We start from the raw sequence: 22,890 nt of genomic DNA, 5'->3' as shown, positions 1-22,890 counted from the left end.
GCTTATAGCTTGGAGAAGAGGATAATGCTTAAGTTAGTGTATCTTTAGGGAAGGGGGGGAGAGTATGTACGTACCTTGAGTACAAAGTACGTGACAGTCCCTGTCTCTCATCACCTCTTCCTGCCAGGAGCAGCCCAAGCGCCGTGCAGTCTTGCCTCTGCTTCCCAGTGGCCCCCGCAGGGCAGGACGCGTGCACTTCCTGTGTCTGGAGAGGTCCCTGGTGCACCCAGCATCTCTCTCAGAATGGGGTTGGAGCCTGACTTGTTTCTGGTTTCCAAACTTCTACTAACTTGTGTTACTTTGAGGACTTTCAGAACTTTTAGACTGAGGTACAGTCTGACAGTGTCACATGGGATATCTTACAGACTCGCTGCGGGACCCCAGTCCGCAGCTGCGTGGCTGTCCGGCCGGCACGGCTGCCTGCCTGGTGAGAGGGGACCAGGCCTTTGACGTTGGCCAGCCCAAGGAGGGACTGAAGCTGGTGGACAAGGACAGGTGGGTCAGCGCTGGTGTGCGAGTTCCTGCAGATGCTTGACTGGCCTGTCTGATGCCACTGTGCCTTGGATCATGCCGTAGATCCCGGGGGCCTCGGTGGACTCCTTGCTGTGGCTTGTTCTAGCACGGAACTGGTGGTGTATCAGGCCAGTGCTTTGGTCCACAGAAGACTCTGGAGCATAACCTAAATTTAAAAACGTTTGGGAGGTTTCTATATGTGTGTCTGTGTTAGTTTGCCAGGGCTGCCATAACAAGGGGCCGTAGGCTGGCTTCCGCAGTAGAAACTTATTTCCTCTCCGTTCTGGAGGCTAGGAGTCCAAGGTGATGGGAGGGCTGGTTTCTTCGGAGGCCTCTCTCCCTGCCCCGTAGATGGCTGCCTTCTCCCTGTGTCCTCGCGGGGTCCGTTGGTCTGTGTGTCTGTGTCCTGGTCTCTCCTGATAAGGACGCCAGTCCTATCTGGTTCGCTCCACGTCCCCACCCCCGACGCTCCCATGGCCGCATTTTTACTTCCTCTCCTCTGTGTAAGCCTTGTCTTCGGACCCAGTCACATGCTGAGGTCCTGGATATTAGGGCTGCAGAGTATGAATTGTAGGGGGACACGATTCAGCCCATTACGCTGTCCTGAGTGACAAGTGGGTGACTCCTCACAGGGGAGAGGGGACTTTGCAAAGCGTGGGCACTGAGTGAGAGAGCTCGAGCTAGTCTTCAGAGAAGAGGAAGGCCATCTGTTTTCGGCGGGTCTGTGGCTAGCGCACCAGGAGCGGCAGGCGTGTCCCGCCGGGATACCCCCGCGTGCTCGGGCGGCTGGGGCTCTTCCTGGCTGTGGGAGGTCACGGCGGCCGGGGCGCTTGGCTGGCTTCAGGTTAGAGAGAGAAAGATCTTGGCTTCCACTTACAAAGTTATTGTTTAGAGAAGAAGCGGTCGTGCAGCCTCGTGGACAGAAATGCGCTCGGCCTGCTCCACTGTGTTTATTTTGTTTTCTTCGATTGTTTATAGTGTTTTCTCATTTGTCTTACTTGAGTAGCTTTTCTTAGTATTTAAATTTACACATTGGTCACTTTATTTATTTTTAGAAAGAAAATAGCATTCATTGAGGTTTACTTGAAATCAGCTTTTTAAAAATGGAAATTGAAGGTATTTCGTACTGTGGCTTCCTTTATAGTTTAGTCTTTCTTCTGCTACCCCTGGCCCCCAAATGAGTGAGCGGGATGAACGCTCAGGGCAACACGTCAATGTGAATGGAATTCATACTTCCATAACACTCTTTTCTCAACGTGTGTCATCCAGGCTTGTCCTGAGTTACGTGAAAGAAGGGGCCGGGGAGCTGGATTTCTGCGACGGTCATAGCCCGGCGGTGACCATCACATTTGTCTGCCCGTCGGAGCGCAGAGAGGTGAGTGGCTCGTCCGCAGAGGACTTCCTGGCAGCGTGCTCGTGTGGGCTGTCTAGGTGAGCGCATCTGGGGCTGGTGCGGGGCGCTGGGTCTGGGGCCAGAGAGGGGGAGCCAGAGACAGCCACGGTGGTGGAATTCCAGGAAGGCGTGCTTCTGGGGGTGGGGGGGCACTCCTGCCTGCGTGAGGGTCTCAGGGGGACAGCAGGCTGGTGCTTGTTTCTCCTCCCCAACCCCAGAGGGGCCCTGTGTGTGTTGATGCCTGTGGTATTGCGTGTCTGTGGAGGATGGCCTTTTTTAAAAAAAAATTTATTGGACAGACAGAGATCACAAGTAGGCAGAGAGGCAGACAGAGAGAGGGGGAAGCAGGCTCCCCGCAGAGAGCAGAGCAAAGAGCCCGATGCGGGGCTCGACCCCAGGACCCTGAGACCATGACCCGATCCGAAGGCAGAGGCTTAACCCACTGAGCCACCGAGATGCCCCAAGGATGGCCTTTTGTTCTGGTTTGTGTGAGATGATTTTAAGTGATTCATGGAAAGATTTTGAAAATTTATATAGTAATGATGATCTGAATGAACATTTTAAAAACCACATGTATAATCTCAAACCTGTGATTTCCTAGCTAGTATTTGTTAGAATGAGCAAGGTGGAAATAGCTAATTGGTTTATAGAAACGTAGTAAGAAGTGAGCAGAGCACATGGTGTGCAGGCCTGGCCAAGCTTCTGCAGGCCAGTGGCCAGAGTTCGGGGGCTTCTCAGGTGGGAGAGTCCTGGCCGGAAGGAAGGTGCTTGTTCGAGGGTCTCGCCGTGAAGCGTTTCACCCTCCTCCCACACTCGCAGGCGGGTCCCTGACCCTGTCCTCTGGCTGTTCGCTCAGTTACAGCACACTTGTAAACTCCTTGAGGGTAGGGCCAGGGTCTGGCTGTCCTTGGGCCCGTGCCCGGCCGCGTTGCACGTGTCCGTTGCTGTTCGAGTGTTCTAGCAGGTGTGGGCTGCTGATGGAAGGGAGATAGCCCCCGGGAGGAAGGGCAGGGCTTTCCTCTCATTTATTTCTGTCTCCTCTTAATAGAACGAAGGAGGAGGAGTTGAATTCTTTGGCGAGGGAAGCGAGCTCCCCCTCCCCACAAACAAACATGGAATTTGGTCTGGTTTCGTGCTGGCAGCTGGCCCGTTTTGTGTGTGGGGGATGTGGAGACAAAAGTGTAGGCCAGGCCAGCTTTCCACCTCGTGTCCGCAGACTTGCAGGGCCACGTGGCGTCTGCTCAGTGAAGACCTGACTGGCCAGCAGTCGACATGAGTTCTGAAGGTGAATGTTAGGGACGTTTGCAGACACGGTCCGTCTGCGCCTGCGGATGTGGGGTGAAGTTCTTCATGCCTGACGAGACAGACTTTCTCAGCTGGCCGGGGTCTTTGTGCGGCCCCTTCCTGCTCGTACGGGGAGAAGCGGTTCATTCCACCACAGCGAGGGGAGTAGGGAGTCTCTCCCCTTTCTTCTCCGTGGGATACAGGGCAGTTGGTGGTGTTAGGAAAGGAGGCAGCTTTGTTATGCATGGAGCGAGAGGTTCCATTTCCAGCTTAACTGTTCGCCAGACAGATCTGGGTGACATACGACACCTGAACACTTGAGGGTTTCTTTAAGTGTTTACCAGGCTCATTGAATGTCCTTAGGAGCTGGAATTTTAGTAAATGTTCACCTTGTCATATAGATCTTCTTAAAAAAGCTTTATTGAATTTACATACTGTAACATTCTCCTGTTTCAAAGTACAACAAAGTGGTTATTAGCATATTAACCAAATTTTGCAACCGGTAGCATGATCCTAACATGGGAGCATTTCCATTGCCCAGAAGAAACCCTCTGCTCGGGAGCCGTCCCTCCCTCCGCACCCCAGCTCTGGCAGCTGCTAGTTCACTTTCTGTCTCCTCGGAGTTGCCTTTTCCTCCTTGATGAGCACATCTTGCACTGGGGGGCCTTTTGTGCCTGGCTTCACCACTCGGCGCTTAGCACTCCATCCCTAGATGTCCGGTGTCCCCAAGCCAAGTAGTTAAAGCCTTGATTTTAAGTCGGACAGAACTGGACTTGAAGCTCTGTGTCTTACTAAGTTGTAGCCCATGTGTGTAGCCCTGACGCCTTGTCTTGCGCCTGGTGGTACATGGCCGGCGCAGGCAGCATTGGCCCTGGGGTGTTTCCAGAGGTGGCGACGCTATTCCTGGTACTAAGACCAGTGAGACCGTTCTCCCAAGGATGGTTGAGAGGGCGACACTGCACTCTGGTCAGCAGTGATCATGTCCTTCCCTGTTCACACCAAACACGAGCATCTGAGCTCATGTTTGTAAAAGCTGGTCTCTGGCAGAATTGGGGTTTGTGGTGGGTCATGCCCTGGCTTCCCCCGGCGCGGGAGCAGATTCAAGGACCAGTGAGGTGTGCCCAAGGCCCCTTTGACAACCAGAGCAAAGGAGTTTCGGACCATCTCCCCAGACACACGCACGCACGGTGACTTCCGCTCAACTTGTGGGTTCGTCTGGCGCATTCCCTTCCGCTCCAGTAGAAAGGAGGGAACAGGCCGCGTGCCTTCATGAGTCATGGCTGCGTGCAGAGGCCGTGGCTGTCAGGTGACATCGAGTCCAGGCTGGGCTCCCTGGGTGGACCTCGATTGTGACTCCTTTGAAAGAGACAGGAACGGTTGCAAGTAAACAGAGTGTTTCTATGCCCGTGTTGAGGCGGTTCTCGGTCTGAAACAGGAACGGAAGAACATAAAATCCCAACAACGTACCTTTGAGTTTTTCAGAAGCGTGGAAAATCTGCATTTAAAAACATTAATTTTGCTCCTTTCAAACCATTCCTGATAGGGCACCATTCCCAAGCTCACAGCAAAATCTAATTGCCGCTACGAAATCGAGTGGATCACCGAGTATGCGTGCCACAGAGATTATCTGGAGAGTAAAACCTGCTCTCTGAGCAGCGAGCAGCATGACATCACCGTTGACCTCCAGCCACTCCGACAGGACAGAGGTGAGGGGTGCTTCGAAAGGAAGTGGGAAGGGGCCCACTTCGCCTCTGTCCCTGGGTGGGTGTTTCCAAGAGGGGCTCGGGTGTGCCCGAGGTTATGCCCTGACCCTCCAGCACCTGGGGACGTAACAGAGCCTCTCCTCATCTGTTCCCCTTTCTTTAGGTCCGTCCTCCTCTTACTACACTTCAGATGGGAAGGAATATATGTTTTACTTGAATGTCTGTGGAGAAGTTGAAGTACCGTTCTGTAGTAAGAAAGAAGCCGCCGTTTGCCAAGTGAAGAAGGCTGAACCCTCTCAAATCAGAGTAGCCGGAAAATACCAGAATCAAACCCTCCGGTGTGTAAACAGTAATTTCAAGTGCATTGTGTCTGTTTCTGTGAAACGTAACTGACTCCCCTTGTCTCCTTTCTCCTTCCATTTTCCATAAAGTAACCGGCAGGTCCGTTAATCCGGGATTCCTTCCTGTCTGACGTAGGCGAGTTGCCATTTGTCACCGATCCTGGCTTTCCAATAAGACCGTTTCTGTGAAAACGGTTCGCTTTATCCTCTGTTGTGTGTAAGGAATCACATTGTAGGAAAGGTATTCTGTTAGGTTAAGAGTTGATTCGGCCTTTGTATTTTAAAATACATTATTCTGAGGAGTTCTGATTTTTCTCTGGCACTTTGAGAATCTGAAATGCCATTAACGTTACATCAAAGTTTGAAACAACTAAGAAAACGCACTCAGTACAATTCCTGTGACCCGTAATTTGGTAGTCATCTTCACAAAAGCGTTATGAAAATGTAGCTCTCTGCAAATGAGTGCTGTCCAGGGTCGCTCAGGTGAGAGCGTGTTTATGGCAGTTGCTAGACACACTGTGTGTTTCTCCAGCCTTATTTATCTTGTACAAAATCCAAAACGAGTAGAAGAGTTTTCATGCTCACAGCAAAACCTTCAGTGCTTTCTTCCCGCCAGCTATTACTTTGAAGCAGGAGGACGACAAGCCCATACATTTGGAACTCATTTCCTTTAGACGTTTTTCCCCGGCTGGCCAGAGAGCTTGCTGTTTTATGTCAGTGCTGATGGCGGATGGTATGCAAAAGGCTTCATGTGGAGACGTGTAACGATTTGAGCTTCTTTCTCGGTTCCCCCAACCCCTGTGTCTGTGTCGCAAACATCCAGGTACTCCGATGGGGACCTCACCCTGATCTATTCTGGAGGGGACAAGTGCAGCTCCGGCTTCCAGCGGATGAGTGTCATAAACTTCGAGTGCAACAAGACGGCAGGTGAGCGCCGGTGGCACGTCCTCGCCCGTTGCCTTGACGGGAGCATGTGTGTCCTCGGGAGCCGTGTGCAGACGGACCAGGCAGACGTTCTGCTTTGGACGTGGCCCCCTCTGGTCCCCAGACTAGGTTGCTCTGTTGGAGTGGGTAGGAGTGCACCTTCTACCCCATCCCACCCGAGACACACACATCCTGTTTCCATTTTCCTCTGCTCTCTGTTTGTTTTGGGAAGGGGCCCAGCCCTGGGCTTGCTGGGAGAGCGTTTCTTTCTCGAATTCTGGCTCGCACCAGAGCGTGTGCCGGTCAGCGGGGTGGGTTTGCTCCCCACCCTCGAGGGGCGGTCACTAGAGAGCTCTTTTCTGAAGGAAGTCTCAAGAGGACTCTTTCTGCAAATGAGCGGCCCCGTGGTAGAGGCCGGGTGTGGGGGATCACAAGAGGTCACAGGGCAAGTTTGAGTGGAGCGTTTGGTTTTTCTGAGCAATGAGGATAGGCCTTCTTGAGGTCACAGTGGTGCTAGCATTTCAGAAAGCTGTGTTGCGGTCTGTATCATGATGGTCTCGGGCACAGTCTACATCTGCAGGGAGGTGACGGGGTCTCACAGTTATCAGAGGACTGTCACACTCGTCGGCCTCCAGGCTGGGACCCCAGGCTCACACAGGCAGGCTGGGCCTCTGCTCGGAGCTTGCACTGGAGCGGCCTGCTTGCGGTGGGCTGCACCGCCACAGAGGCTCCAGAGCCCCCTCCCCCGACCCCACCGAGGGCCAGTCGAGATGAGGCAGGTTCCTGTGCGGTTCAGCGGGAGCTCCGGGAGGGGCAGCTGCACACGACGTGAACTGTGCTGGAGGCTCGTGTCGGTGACGGTGAAGGGGTCAGGGAGGTTGTGATCCGCACCAGGGTCTAGGACATTGCCTCGGCGACAGGCGAGGAGGGAGCTCAGAGGAGAGCAGATGGGAGGCTTTAAGTCAAAGTGCCCTTCCCTCCTGCGCCCCCGCCCCGCCTCTGCTTGTGTTCCCGGAGCACACACTCCGGTCTCACCCTGGAATCTGCTTTGGTAACATCCACGTTCAGGGGGATTTGTTCAGTATACATTATGTCCTTATCCATCTGCTTAGAACCTGTGAGGCCCCAGGATACCATTAGGGCTGTGCGCTTTCCGGGCGCTCAGACCCGAAGCGTAGAGGGAGAGACGGCACGGAGCCTGGAGTGCGGGTCGTGCCGGCTGCGGGCGAGTACGGCAGCCGGGACCGTGTCGGGAGGGAGGCAGCGAGTCAGCGGTTTGGGGTGTGGGCAGCAAAGCTGATCGGGGCTGTCAGGGAAAGAGGAGGAGCCGCTCGGTGAACTCCATGGGCCGCGTCGCGGCAAGCCAGGCGTGGAGGTCCGGTGGCCGTGGGGATCGGTCTCTGTGGCAGAGGGAGTGGCTTACGCAAAGGCCTGAATGTGGGCAGGTGTGACTAGGTCAGAGCTTCGGATTCAGAACGTGGCTAAAGATGACCCTCAAATGGAGGGTGAGAAACATGTAAGTCCTGCGGAGGAGTTGGGTTTTCTGTAGAAATCAGTGTGGAGTCCCCAGGGCTTGAGGTGGAGGGTGAATGAGTGGTTTGGGCGCTTCTCGCGTGTGGTTTGAACGCCCCACTGCCCTCCCCAGACTCCCCGTCCTCCTCCCCTCTTCAGGCTTTCAGGGGACGGCCTCTGAAGTCCCGCCCTTCCCCTGTGTCCCCAGGCCTGGGAAGTGTGCCCTGCTCCTCGTGCTGTGTCCCCAGGCCACCAGGCCCCTGGGCGCCCGCCCTCCCCTGCTGGCCGAGCTGCTTCGCTGTTGGCCGCTCCTGTGGTTCAAGTCTCCCTCCGACCTTGTCTTTACCCTTTTTGGCCCCGTTCTTTTCTGGGCTTTTTATAAATGACTTGGCTGAGATCTTTGCGCTCGCACTGATCTCATTCGAGCATGCTGGGTGGATGGAATAATGATCTAAATAGATCCCAGCAGGTGAGGAGGATATTGAGAAGGGTACATAGTCTGGGACGGCTGGGATGAGGCGCCAGCACTCAGAACTTGTGTGGAACATGCTGAGGCCGAAGAAAGCGCTGATGGCCATCTTTCCCTCCTCTGTCTTTATCGCTGAAGGTTTTCAAACATACGAGGAGAAGGTTACAATGAAAGTGTATATGCTCACCACTCTTTACTCAACAGTTGCTAGTATTTTGGCACGTTGGCTTCATGTAAACTTCACGTCAGCACCGATGGATCAGAACGTCCCACCCCACATCCGCTCCTTCTCGTGACCTCGGCCTCTTGCTGGCCCGACAGGGTTCACAGAGATGTCCTCATGCGGAAACTTAGTGTCGTCCTAGGCTGTTTGAGTTAGGATGGTGGCAAGAAGACCGGACAGGGAGATGTTAGAGGTTTTGTGAGAGGTTTTGAGCCTGCTCTCACGCTGGAGTTGGGTCATAAAATATTTACGACTCCTTCCAGCTCTGTGATTCAACTTCAGACTTTGGAGCAAACTATGTACTGTAAAAGTTACTGCATTATTATTTTGTTCAAACTTAAATTTAGAGTTCTTAGAGAAAAATTCCTTGGTGGATTTTATTTATTTGGATAGATGTAATAATGTAATTTTTGTATGTGAATGGTTGTTAATTGGTTATGTAATATGATGTGGTTTATAGTTTTAACTTGGATGTTCTAGAATTATATATGATCACGATTCTAGGGCTTAAGTGTTTTTAAGGCCCAGAGGTGCATGCATTCATTCTTCGAGCCCGTGTGTGTGTACATACACACAGCCCTTTGTTCGGCAGCCAACATCTATTTCGCTGTAATGTGATACTTACTATTGGGGATCTTGTTAGGGAAAGATATGAAGTCGTGTTTTTTTTTTTTTTTGGATGAGTGATATATTGGAAGAGGCTGGTACAAAGCTACCCACAAATTTAACTGGCTCACTACGTTAAAGGTTTATTTTCTTCAGTTCAAGGCAGGTCATCGGAGGTGCTGGCAGCAGGGCTCCGGTCCGCGGGCCTGTCTTGTGCTTCCCATCCCGTGGTGTTGCTGTCCGTAGACTTGGCCTCCGAGGATTCTGCAGAATGGGAACAGCATTTTTAAGAAAATGGGCTAGAACTAAGTGGCATAGCCCAACCTCGGAGGCCGGGAGGCTGGGAAATGCAGTCTAGCTGTGCAGCTAGAGGGAGAATTAAAGTAGTTGGGTGAGTGGGTAGCTTTGTCTTTGCTGAAGCGTGAGGTGGTTCGATGCTGTAGGCGGAGAGTGACGGGTTCCATGGGAGGAACTCATTTCCCCCTGAGCCGGGTAGTTCCGGCTTTATCACTCTTCTACAGTTCACTGGGCGGTGAAAAAGGAATGCGAGTCGCGATGCACACTAGTGACGAAAACGGGCGCTCCCTCCTCAGTAACTTTCAGATGCAGAATCAGCCCCAGAGTGGGACTGGGTACTCAGACCAGGCCTAGTATCGTTTAATGGTTTGTAAACTTCGCCTGCTGAAAGAGTAATGCAGCGAATACTCCAGGTTTGGGGGAAACACAGATCCTCTCCAGATAGCGAGATGCAAACCCAGACAGACCCAGCAGGAGTAAGCGGTCCTCAGTCGCGTGGGCGGGGTGACCGGCAAAAGAGTTCCGCTGCGGGAGGAGGGAGGGCCGAGGGTCCCAGCCGGAGAGGGTGGGCTCTTTGTTGTCGAAAGGGAAGCTGGGAGTGCTGCATCTTAAGAATGGCTTAAAGTCCATCGTTTGAGAGGGAAAAAAAAGGAAAGAAAAAAAGCCCCACAGTAGTGTAAGGAAGTATTGCCTTGTGGTTATGGTTATGAGCCAGACTGTCTGGGTTTGAATCCTGGCTCCTCTGCTTTCTAGCTAGGAAACCATACGCAAATTGTTTAACCCCCCACCCCCCACCCCCATCTATAAAAACGGGGCTAGAACTGTACCTGTGCCAGAGGATTAAATATGCCAAGATCTGTCGTCCTCAACCCTGAGCCCGCTTTATGCAGACGCCCCCCTGTAGCCCTTCGGTGCTCGGTGCCTGGTTCAGGTTGTGCTCCGTACACACCGGCTGCTCTTGCTGGTATTATAATTGTAGTGTTTATAATATTAAAGATTTAAGAGAAGTTGCAATCAAAACATCATTTGCCCTTGGTACAAAATATTATTTCCCTTCCCTTTAGAACATTGTGCACTTCAGGGCACCAGACCTCAAGAAAGGCAAATCATGCCGGAGGTCCAGAGAGTTGTTAAACCATCAAGGGGTGGAAAACAGAGCTCTGTGCCAGCGGTCCACCAGCTTGGAAAGACGAGGGGATATTTCTAGTAAGGGAAAAATGATCAAAGTTTGCCAAATCCCAGGCTATGTGGATCAGGGCAGTGGCCCAGGAAGCACTGACTCTCAGGCCAGAGCTGAGCCATCAGGGCCCCCAGACATGTGGCGAGCGGAGCCTGGGACCCCGATGAAGGCCTGAGGGTCGAGGATGCTGGGATGTCTGGAGGCGTGCCTCGGGCTTTGGGAGAGCACGTGGGCCTCGGCACACTTCGGTGGGGTGGCTGTCCCCAGTGACCCTTCCGTTTCAGGTTAGAGATGAATCTCAGAGAACTCACCCTGCTGGTCATTGCATCATAAAGCCAGCGGCGCTCCTAGAGCTCGAGCTCTGGTCTCCGTCTGCCTGTGGGTGAATCCCTTGTTGTCTGACGCGGGGGCCACTCATGAGCCTGTTCGGGGCTGACCACGGCCCGCGTGTGGCAAGCCCTGCCCGGGGGCTTACATGTTCTCGTCAGGTACCCATTTCATGCCCGTGGCGAACGTGCTGTGAACAGCCTGACGGCTTACTCAGACCCTCCTACCAAGGTGGAAGGGACAGAGGCCTGCCACTGAGGGGTTGAGGATTGTCTGAGACTCCAGAGAAGCCTGTCCAGTCTCTGACACCTCTGATGTCTGGGGCTTGGCACTGCCCTGCTGGCGTGGGTGGTCAGTGGGCTGACCAGGTTTGGGCCACATAATGGAGTGCTTGTTTTTTCCCTTCTCAAATTGCACAGTTAATGATGGGAAGGGAGTGCCTGTATTCACCGGGGAGGTAGACTGCACCTACTTCTTCACGTGGGACACCAAGTACGCCTGTGTGAAGGAGAAGGAGGATCTCCTCTGCAGTGTGACTGACGGGAAGAAGCGATATGACCTGTCGGCGCTGGCCCGGCACTCAGGTAGGACCCGCGCACCCCGTGGGGCTCCGTCTGCCTGGTCACGGGAACCTTCTCTTGCCTCTTTCCCTATGAAAACCTTTGGAAATGCTACTTTTCTTGAACTGTCAGCTAATTGTTTCCTGGCCTTTACCCCTCCCCCTTTTCACGCAGCAGTTGTACAAGTTATTAGGAATGACGCTGATAGGAGGTAAAATACTTGAGTTTGAGGTTGACATGACTCTTCTAAATGGGATGCCCTGGCTAATCTTGTCCTAGTTTAGTAAAAAATGCCAAGTCCCAGGCCTTGAACTTGGTGATTAGAAAGTTTTTTATTTTAGATACACATTCTTGTTGCTAAGAGAGTAGATCTTGAAAGGTCTCCTCACACACACACATGCACACACTTGTATCTGTGTGTGGTGTGGATGGTAACTAAACATGGGGGTTATCCCACAGCCGGCACACAGATCAAGTCACGACGTCGTCCACCTGAAACGACTACCATGTTCCATGTCACTTACATCTCAGTTAAAAACAGTCAACAGCAGAAGTTTAGAGTCCTACAGCAGCCTGGTTCAAGTGGGCCGTGTTTCCACCTTGCCCCTGGCCTCGGGCTTCGAGGGCCGGACAGTCGGTGTGAAGGCCGATGTGGCTGGGGTCACTCTCTATTTTGACCCCCATGCTTTCCCCCTTCGTCTTACTGTCTCTTTTCCCGTCTCTAAAGTGGGGTCTGCATCTCCTGTGCAACCTCTGATGCTTGTGGGGCTGAAAGGAGAACGGGCATGGGAGCCCTCGGATGCCATGTTCCTCGCTGCATCCGAGTGACGAGGTCTGTCCCCGAGACCCAGCGTCACGGTAGAGACCGGCCGAGCTGGAGGTAGTCTGCTCTGCAGGTGTCGTGGGGCATAGGCTATGTGGCAGGCACCAGATCGGGTCCTGGCGAGCGCGACCCCTGCCCCAGGCCTTTGAACTTCATGGGGGGCGGGGGGGGGGTGTGTGTGTCGAGAGACTGAGTGCTAAGAATCGGGGTTCCCAACAGGGAAGCTGAATCTAGTTGGGACATTTTTAGTTTTGCCCTTTCGGCAGCCCTGGGATTAGGTATAAGTAGAAGCAAATTGCATCTGTAGAGATAATATCTGAGGTAGAATGCTTGCCTAGAGTCACGGAGTTACCCTTGCCGTGGGAGTGATTACTCATGCGCTCTGAGTCCTCATCTGGTTTGGACAGTATGATAGTAGAAGGAGGAATTCCTCTCTTGTAAGGAGTGTCGGAGAGCTTCTTTTTGACACGGCACCTCTCTAAATGTTCAGGTTTGGTGAACTACCTTGGCAGCAAATGTACTTTGTGCGTTAGTCACTCAGCACCCGGTCAGCCGGGAGTGATGCCATGGTTCAGTGCTGGTACGTGTTTGTGAAGAGCTCGGCTTTGTACCGTGGAAAGAGAACACGGTGTTGTGCGTGGTCCTGAGTGAGTTGTCCGCCTCCTGCGGGCCTCAGCTTTGTCTCACTAAGCTGGGTGGTACCGTGAGAGCCCTGTGTCCGGCCTGTTGTTTAAACGCCACCGCGTACGGACACACACAGGGGCCGGCGAGCGATACAGAGACACATGCGCTCACGCAGCCGACGTGTGCCCCCCTTGGGCTCTCCAGGGGCCTGGGCGTTTCCTCAGGATCCACGCAGACTGCTGCGGTTGCCTCAGAACTCCTTCCTTGCTGGCTCTGAACGGTCCTCCTGCCTTACAGCTTGTCAGCTCACCCACTCCCCGTGGCCTTGTCCCTGTTTGTCTTTGCATGGCCTCCTGTCGGCTCTTCTCGGTTGTTGACGTTGGCACAAAGCTCTTCAGAGTAACTGTTACCCCGACGAGTGGTGGCCTCTCCCTTCTGACCCCCAGCATCCTGTCTGTAAAAGGACTGCCTTCAGTCTCTGTGTGCCCTTCACACACATGCCTGATTCGTCCCTTTGGCCACTGCCTACAGGACGCCTCCGACTCAGGGTCCTGCTCTTCCCACTTGCGTGCGCGCCCTCGACCTTCTGTGAAGTTCTGGTTCTGTTCATACATGACTGGATCACAAGACGTTTGAGCTCAGGGACCAGTGTGTCTCGTTATTTTCCTGAAACAAAGCGTGGCCTGCACTCGGTCTGCTGGTGGGGAAGCGGGGGCAGGTGTCTTTGACCTTCCCGGTGGTCGGAGGAGGGCGTGGGACCGATGGCGTGGTGCTCGGCCGGGTGCAAGGCACAGGTTGCCGTCTGGATGTGCTTTTCCATTTCTGATTTCACACTTCGGTCCTTGGGAGAGTTTCGCTGATTGCTTCTCTGTCCCTACCTCGTGGTAAGGCTACTCTTCGGAGGAGGTATTGGGGCACGCTCTGTTTCTGTCCCATGAAGTGCGAAGCCTGAGGAGCTCAGTGAATTTCTGTGCCTTTGGTCTGCCGCACCCAGAAACGTGAGCACTGGGGTTTAGGGACTACATGCTTGGTGAGCTTTGGGTCTTTTCCTTTGGCTTAATCACCATTTATGGTGTGACTCACAGAGAAATAATCACTGCCTTTGGCTAAAAGAATTTTTTTTTCTTTTAAAATTACAGAAGTGGAACAGAATTGGGAAGCTGTGGATGGCAGCGAGGGGGAGACAGAAAAGAAGCACTTCTTCGTTAATATCTGCCACAGGGTGCTGCAGGAAGGCCGGGCCAGAGGCTGCCCTGAAGACGCGGCCGTGTGCTCTGTCGGTGAGTTGTGCTCAGGGCGGGGCTCACGGTACTGGTTTTCCCAAAGGCACATAGCGCTTGGCTGCATCCGGTTTGGAGCGAGTTAGAGAATCCTCCTGTGGCTTCTGTCCGTCTCCTCTCTCTGGGCTCAGCGCAGCCAGGACGGGGAGGAGAGCGACTCACATGGAGGTAACCACTCGGGATGCTCTAGAAACTAAGTGCTCTGCTGCCAGGGAGTGGCCAGAGCCGTCTGAGGTGAGCTGCCCCTGTAACTGGGGTCAGAAGGAGCCAGGTTGGGGATTACTTGGTCATCTTTTCCCTTTGTAACTTGGAGAATAACATTGCCAGGACTTGTGTGAAACTGATCTTCAGTTTTTAACAGCTTTACTGCCCGTGACTGTTGAGTTACGGCTTTGGACAAGTGGCATCTCATCGTACTCTCCGTAGAAGAGTACTTGTGCCCCTTGGGTTCCTTCTGCTGTAACTCTGTCGGTCCCGTGGTTTTCCTGCAGAGGCTGCCCGGTTTGACGTGGATGTTTTGCACAATAGTTGTCTGCCACTTAAGGCTCACCTGGGAAATGAGAGGCAGGGGGAGTAATCAGAATCTGTTACAAACATTAGATAAAGAGTTGTGAACCCGGGTTGGGTTTTGGGAATTACCCCGGTATTCCACATTGCTGATGTGTCTCCCGAAGCTGGTCCAGGCATGCCCATGCCTCTGTGTAAGCAGGACTGGGGACAAGGTTTCAGGGCTTCATAGTAAAAGTCAACTGACTCGAGAATGAAGTAGTCACCTGCCTGGCTTGCTGGACAGGTTCAGTTAGTTTCTGCTTTGGTCCTGGGACAAACTCTAGCCTCTTGGCTGTGCTTTCAAAAGACCTGTGTTTCAGGGGAGCCAAGGCCCTGGAAGTCGGGGAACGGTGTTACTTTCTGGGATGGTGTGACCTGCGTGCTTGCTGTCTGCCTCTCGTGCCCACGGAGCTGGACATTGTTTATCGTTACTGCTCTGTCCCAGTGGGCCTAGAGGTGGCCTTGGTGTCCTCAGTGTGGCTGCCACGGCCTGGCCAAACCTGTCCCTCGAGAAAAACCCACCGACCACGGGGCCAGACTGGGTGGGCTGGGAAGAGGTCACAGCACCCTGCTGGGTCCTGGCTGTCGCGTTTGTACCTCTTTTTCTACATCGTCATCATTTATAATTATGTCTTCTGTTTTCCCTTTCTTCCAGATAAGAATGGATTTAAAAGTCTAGGCAAGTTTATTTCTTCTCCCACAAAAGAGAAAGGGAACCTTCAGCTCTCCTATTCCGACGGTAGCGACTGTGGCCACAAGAAGATAACGACTAACATAACACTCATCTGTAAGCCAGGTGAGCCCTTTTGAGAAGGGGGAGAGGCGACATGTGCTGGTGGCTTCTGTCCCGGGTGAGATTGCGCCCTTCATTTCTGTTTCTCACGGGCCGCTGCCCAGAGGGGGAGGTAGAAAGGGTTCGTACCGCACATTTCCAGTTCTAGAACTTACAGAGGCGGTCTGTGGATTTGAGACCCCAGCCCCCACCCAAGACCAGTCCAGAAATGGAGAAACCATATGGTGTCAAGAGCGTCATCTTGCAATTTTCCAAATGAGTTATGGGTCTCCGTGCGGCTTCCTCTTCCTCGGGACTGATACCGCGCGGCTGTGCGCCTGCTTTACTTCCTCCAAAGGGGGAAAATCGTGAGCGCTTGAAAAATGTTGTCCGTGATCTCACCCTTTAGAGACAATGCTCTTCTTCACTTATCTATATTTATGGGTTTACATTGTTGTACAGGGTCAAAATCTGTATATATTCAGGATTTTTTTTTCAATGTTCCTCAAAACATGGCATTTTGTGAATACTCTTCTGTGTTTCGCAGTTATAGTTATAATTTTGAGGGACTTCCTTGTTGATAATGGTTTGGTCTTACTATTTTTAACCATTTTCCCTATTGTTGGGTTAATTGTGTGTCTCCAGGGCTGGCGATTGTGCTGTTGCAGGTCCCTTGTCCGCCTCCTGTTGAAATATTTTCTTTGGATCAGTGCCCAGCTGTGGGAGAAGGTCAAGGGCTAGGACTATTTTTTTGTTTTTGAGTGTTTTTTGAATTGTGGGTAATATATATGTAACACAAAATTTATTGTTTTTAAGAAACTGTAGTAAAATGCGCATAACATGAAATTCAACATTTGGCCTTTCTAGGGTGTCCGGTTCAGTGGCATGAAGCACATTCCCAGCGTCGTGCCGCCATCGCCACCGTCTGCCTCCAGAACTTTCTCATCTTCCCACTCTGTCCTCGCTGAACATGAGCTCCCCACCCCCATCCCTGGCAATTGCCCGTCTTTCTTGCCTCCACAGGTTTGACGACTCTAAGAACCTCACGTCAGCGGAATCCCAGTATTTGTGGGACTATTTTTAGTTGAGGACCGATTAGTGATACATTTGTCTTCCTCACTGACAGGTGATCTGGAAAGTGCTCCAGTGTTGAGAGCCTCCGAGGATGATGGCTGCTTCTATGAGTTCGAGTGGCATACAGCCGCGGCCTGCGTGCTGTCCAAGACGGAGGGCGAGAACTGCACGGTCTTTGACTCCCAGGCAGGTGTGTGCCTGCACACCACCTTGGTGGGGTGCCCTCTCCAATGGCTTAGGTTTTTTTTTTTTTCCTTAAATATTTCCTGTGAGAGTTTAAGAGCTAACCCACTTGAGAACTAGACTAACACTGTTTCACCAGAGTTCTGGTGTCTGTGGAGATAAAGAGGAAGCTACTGCCTCTTAGATGCTTGGTAGAGGGCCGTGTGCAGTGAGAGCAGAATGCGAGGACCACAAGGAAATGAATGGTGTTTGGAAAGGCTCTTTGCATAAGTTAATGGCCTAGAAACCCGCCTTTGACTTTTCACGAGGGTCACTGCGTTGTGGTCATCTCGCTTCACACGGACTGGTTGGTTGTTCATTGGTGGTTTTGGGCCTTGAGTCTGGTTTTAGGTTAACGCAGTAAAGCGGGCATGGTGGTGGCAAATCCATCCCCAGGGCAGATGTCCGCCAGGGCAGTTCCGGTGGCCTGAGGGGAAAGCATCTCTTTGGCCATTTCGCGGCTCCCTGCCAGTGGCCGGTTCCTGGGAAGACTGTCTTTGAAGCTGTGAGCCTGGGGCCACCCTTCTCGACTGTGGTCTGACTGACCTTACGTATGGCGTCGTTTTCACTCTTCCTTAGGGTTTTCTTTCGATCTGTCACCTCTCACAAAGAAAAATGGTGCCTATAAAGTTGAGACAGACAAGTATGAGTTCTACATAAATGTTTGTGGTGCGGTGTCTCTGAGTTCCTGTCCGCCGGGCTCCGGAGCCTGTCAAGTAGCAAAAATGCAAGTAACTTCCTTTTTAGTTACGGGCTTTCCTTCGATATCTCATACTGACAGATGTTTTATTCAGGACTAGGTGTGTTCTCCACAGACATCATTGCTTTTCAGGGAGCAGTCAACTCTAAGAAGCTCTGGCTTCAAAAGCAGAGGATGCCAGGAGCTCGATTTCCTGGAAAGGGAGCAGGTCGCACGCATGCTCGGAGTTTGTAATACCTTACTTCAGCAAAGCTTGCGTGTCTTCGGTTGTTAGATAACGCACATGTTTCTCTGTTCGGTGTGGTAATAGCTCGGCGGGGGGGGGGGGTGGTTGTACCTTAAACCAGCTATGCTGAGTGTGGCCTTGGGTCCTGGTGTGGGGTGAGGCTGCCCTTCGGCCCCACCGCAGACCCCGGTGATCTGTAGCCCTGGGTCGGGGACATCACCCCCGCGCCCCCCACCCCCGCACTGCGGTGGCCTTGCTCCGGGTCACAGCATGACAGCCCTTCTGGCCCTGCTGGCCCTGCTGTCCTTCCTGAGAGATGCTTGTTTGCTTGTTTTAGTGGTAATAAGGCTTGGAACTTGGGACTGAGCAATGCTAAACTGTCCTATTACGACGGCATGATCCAGTTGAACTACAAAGATGGCACGCCCTATAATAATGAAAAGCACACACCAAGAGCCACACTGATCACCTTCCTCTGTGACCGAGAGGCCGGAGTCGGTGTACCTGAGTATCAGGTAGGAGCTGTGCGGCATGTGCACGCGTGGGCCTCCATCACCGATGAGAGCCGGGAGGGAGAGAACGCTGGTCTCGTAAAGGCAGGGGGCAAGAAAACAGTGGGTAGAACAGGGCTGGTGACTTCTCTGGAATGAAATGAGGTTCTAACCATAGGTGAGGCGTGAGCTGTGGTCTTTCCTGGGGAGAAACCATCAATGTGTCTGGCTCCCTGAGACACAGGACCCTGTCATGGGCCCTTTACTTGGAAGCAGAGCTATTATTTGTCTGGTTTCTTGGCCAGTCAACATCTCCTATGATTTTAATTAATCTTTTTAGATTTGCCGGGGTATGTAGGCACCGTTCATCCAAGCTGGTTATTCTTTGGGCCGTACACTTCGGTGGTTACCCACGACCCTGTTGATTTTGTGTATGAAACTTGCATCAGAAATCATGCTGATGCTACTCAGCTGACTCCTAATCTATTACTGGGACATCGTCATTTGTAATAAGACAGGTGTAGACGGGCAAAGTAGACTTTCTTTCCTGTGGTTCTTACTTACGGAAAATGCCCGCCATTTCTTAAATGCTGACTTTGTGTTAACGTTCTGCTTTTTCTTTGCCATATGTCCCATTTCTCTCCTTGTCACGCGACCAGGAGGAAGATAACTCCACCTACAACTTCCGGTGGTACACCAGTTATGCCTGCCCGGTGGAGCCCCTGGAGTGTGTGGTGACCGACCCCTCCACGATGGAGCAGTACGATCTCTCCAGGTGAGGCCAGGGCCAGCCCGCCCTTGGCCTTGGCCCCGGCCTGGGTCCAGGTTGGCTTAGGCTTGGTTGGTGAGCTCATAACTGGGTGGATAATGGGGAGTCAAGTAAGTTCTGGGGGCGCAGGGCCAAGATAAGTGGAGTTTTAAACAGAAGGAATTCTAACAACGGTCTGGTCGCCTTTGTGACGTTCACTGCTCCTTGTCATAGCAAAGTCTGTCTTCAGCTGCATCATTTACAACACGGACTGTCAGTACAGAGGTGTGGGGGAGGGGGCGGTGCAGGGTCCGCTGAGTGCGAGTTCAGTGAAGGTCGAGCTAGTGGTGGGTGTTGTGAGTCACAGTGAGCTGCATCCCGTGGTTTGACAGGTAGGGCAGTTTCGTTCTGTCCGTAAGTTCTAAGAAACGAGTTGTCGGACTGGGATCTGTTAGCATCAGAAGCATACATTTTGCCTTGACATTTTAGTCTCGCGAAATCCGAGGGTGGTCGTGGAGGAAACTGGTACGCCATGGACAACGCGGGCGAGCACAGCTCGTGGAGGAAATACTACATAAATGTGTGTCGCCCTCTGAACCCGGTGCCGGGCTGCGATCGGTACGCGTCGGTGTGCCAGATGAGGTACAAGAATGAGCAGGTGGGTCTCACCCTCCCTGCAGAGCACGTGACTCGGCGGGTGGAGGTGGGTATTTTAGAGGCCGCTGAGACAAAACCCCCTGAGCAGGAGGAGCGCCCCCCGCACGTGATCGCGCTTGAGTCGTCGTTCGGATTTAGAACTTCACGAAATGCCTTGGAGCTGGCGGCCTCCGGTCACGGCACGGGGTGGAGGATGCTCCGATGCCTGGTGTTGACAGAGCTCACGTGTGTCTTTCAGTCTGTAGCCCTCTGTGAAGAACGGTTTTTGGCTCCAGAGGCTCTTGGTTCTGCTCACGCCGGGGAGTGTGGCTCGGGACCGTTGCAGTGGCTGTGGCGGGGCCGTGCGTGCTCCCTTGCTTGGGGTGCCTCCTCCCTGATCCAGTGACCGTCACAACTTTGGGCCCTTTGCCTGTGTTCTTCCTGGTCAGGGAATCTTAAAAGATGTATGTGTGCTGCTTTGAAAATAGTGCATGTTACGTCGGGAATGTACTTTTCCTGGCGCCTGTCATGAGGCAGCTTGGAGCGCACCCTGGTGGGTCGGAGTGACGTTCCCCGCTGTGTGTGTGCGGGCACACCCGTGTGCGCGTGCTCTGTTGGAGCAATGGCCTCCGAGTACAGTCAGTCATCGTTGTCCCTGGGTTCTGTGTTTGCGAGTCACTGCCTTGCTGGTACGGGTCTGTGGCCCCAGATCAAAAGCTGCAGTGCCCCAGTCCTTTGTGGATGTGTGTGGACTGGCCCCAGAGTGCATTCCCAGTGGAGGCGGGGCCAGGCGAAGCTCTTCCTTCTCAAGGCCTGTCCGATCGACGACCGTGGAAGGGGACATGCTGGGCCGTGTGGGGTCTGGGGGCAGGGCTCGAGGTCCACCTTGGATGCCTGTTGGGATGGCCTCAGACCGATCACTCACCACATCTGAACCTCCCTTCCCCTTTCATAAAATAAAATAGAATGTGCCAGCAGGAGTTCTCAGGATTTAAGATCATCATCTCTGTGGGATGGTGTCTGTATAGGTACCTGTTTCCCCGGGAGTGACGGGGTGATGTTTGTGGCGACTTCACAGATCACGAGTGCTGTGAAAAACGAGAATCAAATGAAGCAGTCAGGAAGAAGCCTTGTTTTCTCTGTGGAGGGAAAACCTAATAGACCCGTTTGTTTGCAGGGCTCCTTTTCTGAGGTAGCATCCATCAGTAACTTGGGGGTCGCAAAGGCAGGCCCTACGGTGGAGGACAGCGGCAGCCTCCTCATAGAGTACGTGAATGGCTCGGCGTGCACCACCAGCGACGGGAGGCTGACCACCTACACCACCAGGATCCATCTCGTCTGTTCCAGGGGCAGCCTGGTAAGGCGCGCGTTGCCCGTGACCTTGCTTCCTTCAGGGTCTTCCGTGGCGGAGTGCCAGTAGATGTGCGTCTTCTGGAGATGAAGGAGTCTGGGGTGGTGGTTCCTTTCAGGGTTTTGTGTGGATGCTATCCTGTCCCTTAGTTCTTTTCAGCTGGTGATGGAGGATCCGGACGACAGAACAGGTCTTAGGGACATTCATAGACGAGGAAGCTGGGGTCAGTGCCGCTCAGGGCCACAGATGAACAGGGAGGGTTATATGTGTAATTTGTGGGCAAATCAAGGATAAAAAATGAAGGCCAGGAAATAGAGAAAGTTACAGAGATTGCTTCTGGCCCTGAGTTCCTCAGCCAGGGCAGAACAGAAGAAAAAATTCCACAAATAAAACTGCTCTGGGGGTCATTGTATGGTCCCAATCGTTTTCCTAAAAAAAAAAAAAAAGTCAGTAAAATGTATATATAACATAAAATGTACCATTTAAGCCTTTTTAAGGCATTCAATTCAGTGGCATGAAATACCTTCATGGTGTTATGCCCCATCCCTGGCTCTCATGCTCAGAACTTGGCTGTCACAAACTCAGTCGCTTTTTAACCTGGGGTTTCGCATTTATATCTGGGTCATGTGTTTTTTGAATAATTGCCAGACTCTTAGATGAATGCGGAGTGGAGATAACGGAATTCACGTTTATTATCCAATAAGTTATTTAAAAGGGTCAGGTGCGCGTGCTGAGTACGGCTTCCTCTGGCTTCGTCAGAGGAAGAGCACAGTGTATCCAGAGCCGGGGTCCCGTGGACTTTGCCCCCCACGTTCCAGGTGCCTTGCAGATCCCGAGGTCTCTGTGTCATTTGCAAACACACTATTTTTTCCAAGAGGTGATTTCTTTAGAGGTCAAGAAGGGGTCTCTGATAAGGGGATGAAGTTATTAGCTGGGTGAGTGTGGGCCGGTGTTGTGCAAGAGAGGTGTTCCATGACTGCACAGTAAACACACTCCATGATTAGCCTGGGGTTGGGTTTGCTGCTTTCTTCCTCAGTCTCAGGAAGGGTTCCCAGCTGCCCAGCCCAGCCCTTGCCCTCCTCTGGGCACGTGTGTGACCCCTCCTTAGAGCCTTGCCTGCCTCCCCCTTCCCACTGTGGTTTCTCGTTGCCGTGGACATACTGGACTGTTCCAGGCGGTTTTCCAGGGTCCTCAGTTTTCCAGCTTTCCTGTGACACCTTATGTGGACTGTGTTGTGTTCTCAGAGTGGCCTCCCGTAGTCACTATATCTCCGAGGGCCTGTGTGGGGCTGGCCATGCCCCGTGCAGCCAGAGACCGTGAGCAGGGGTCACGTCTGCAGGGTTCCGCAAGCCACGGGACTTTCAGAACTTTCACGGCTAAAGCTGTTCCTTTTCACAAACACACTGTGGGGCAGTAGGGATCGATGTACTTCTGTTTTACTGGGATGGGTGTCGAGGCCAAGAGGGTGGGGGACTTCCAGGTCTGAGGGTGCTCGGTGGGCAAGGTGCGGTCTCCCCATCAGGCGACCGCCATTTCCTTCTCCTGTGAGCCTGGACGGGTGTCCTGACTCCCTGGGCCCCTGTGTTCTCGTCTGTGTACACATGGTGGGTGATGACAGAACCGGGTTCCTGGGGTCATGGGGAGGCTCCGTTGAGAAATGCTAACAGAACTCCCAGTGGCGTGATAAACTCTCGGTGTGAGCTGCTGTGGCTGCAGAACGTGGTCCCGCGTGTATTTGGGGAACTTCTCTCTCACACACACCCAGAAAAGTGCACAGAGTGTACGTGACATGGACAGCTGGGAGCACGCTCACACTGAGCTGGGAGCAGCTGCGTGGAGCACAGGCGCCCCTTCCAGTCACTTCTCTGCCCCTGCGCTGGCCTCCGACCCCACAGGTCACTTCTCCCCAGTTTTCGGCTTATATAGGTGAACTCTCTGTGCCTGGCTTCTCACGTTGCGTGTTCTTAGCATAGAGCGTTTCTCAGAAGCACGGGCTTAAGCGCAAGATTTGGACCCCGGTTGTGCTGTTTACTGCCCCGTGACCTCAGGTGGATTTCGTGAC

At 52.9% G+C, this 22,890-nt stretch overlaps 1 protein-coding gene across 1 annotated transcript in view; it reads left to right on the top strand.

Moving 5' to 3' along the window:
* Window positions 1-22,890, top strand: part of IGF2R (insulin like growth factor 2 receptor) — a 96,878-nt gene that overhangs the window by 36,875 nt on the left and 37,113 nt on the right. Inside the window, exons 6-19 of the mRNA XM_080805342.1 lie at window positions 366-495; window positions 1,783-1,888; window positions 4,734-4,896; window positions 5,057-5,231; window positions 6,058-6,161; window positions 11,192-11,356; window positions 13,919-14,059; window positions 15,264-15,404; window positions 16,507-16,644; window positions 17,256-17,403; window positions 17,940-18,117; window positions 18,753-18,868; window positions 19,331-19,499; window positions 20,655-20,834. Coding sequence (XP_080661468.1) covers window positions 366-495; window positions 1,783-1,888; window positions 4,734-4,896; window positions 5,057-5,231; window positions 6,058-6,161; window positions 11,192-11,356; window positions 13,919-14,059; window positions 15,264-15,404; window positions 16,507-16,644; window positions 17,256-17,403; window positions 17,940-18,117; window positions 18,753-18,868; window positions 19,331-19,499; window positions 20,655-20,834 — 2,054 coding nt within the window. The remainder of the gene's footprint in view (window positions 1-365; window positions 496-1,782; window positions 1,889-4,733; window positions 4,897-5,056; window positions 5,232-6,057; window positions 6,162-11,191; window positions 11,357-13,918; window positions 14,060-15,263; window positions 15,405-16,506; window positions 16,645-17,255; window positions 17,404-17,939; window positions 18,118-18,752; window positions 18,869-19,330; window positions 19,500-20,654; window positions 20,835-22,890) is intronic.

The sequence above is a fragment of the Martes martes genome (genome assembly GCF_963455335.1).
Source record: "Martes martes genome assembly, chromosome: 6".
NCBI classification, from domain to species: Eukaryota; Metazoa; Chordata; class Mammalia; order Carnivora; family Mustelidae; genus Martes; species Martes martes.
Note: the sequence above shows the minus strand (reverse complement) of the source record. Positions and strands in the feature narration are given on the sequence as shown.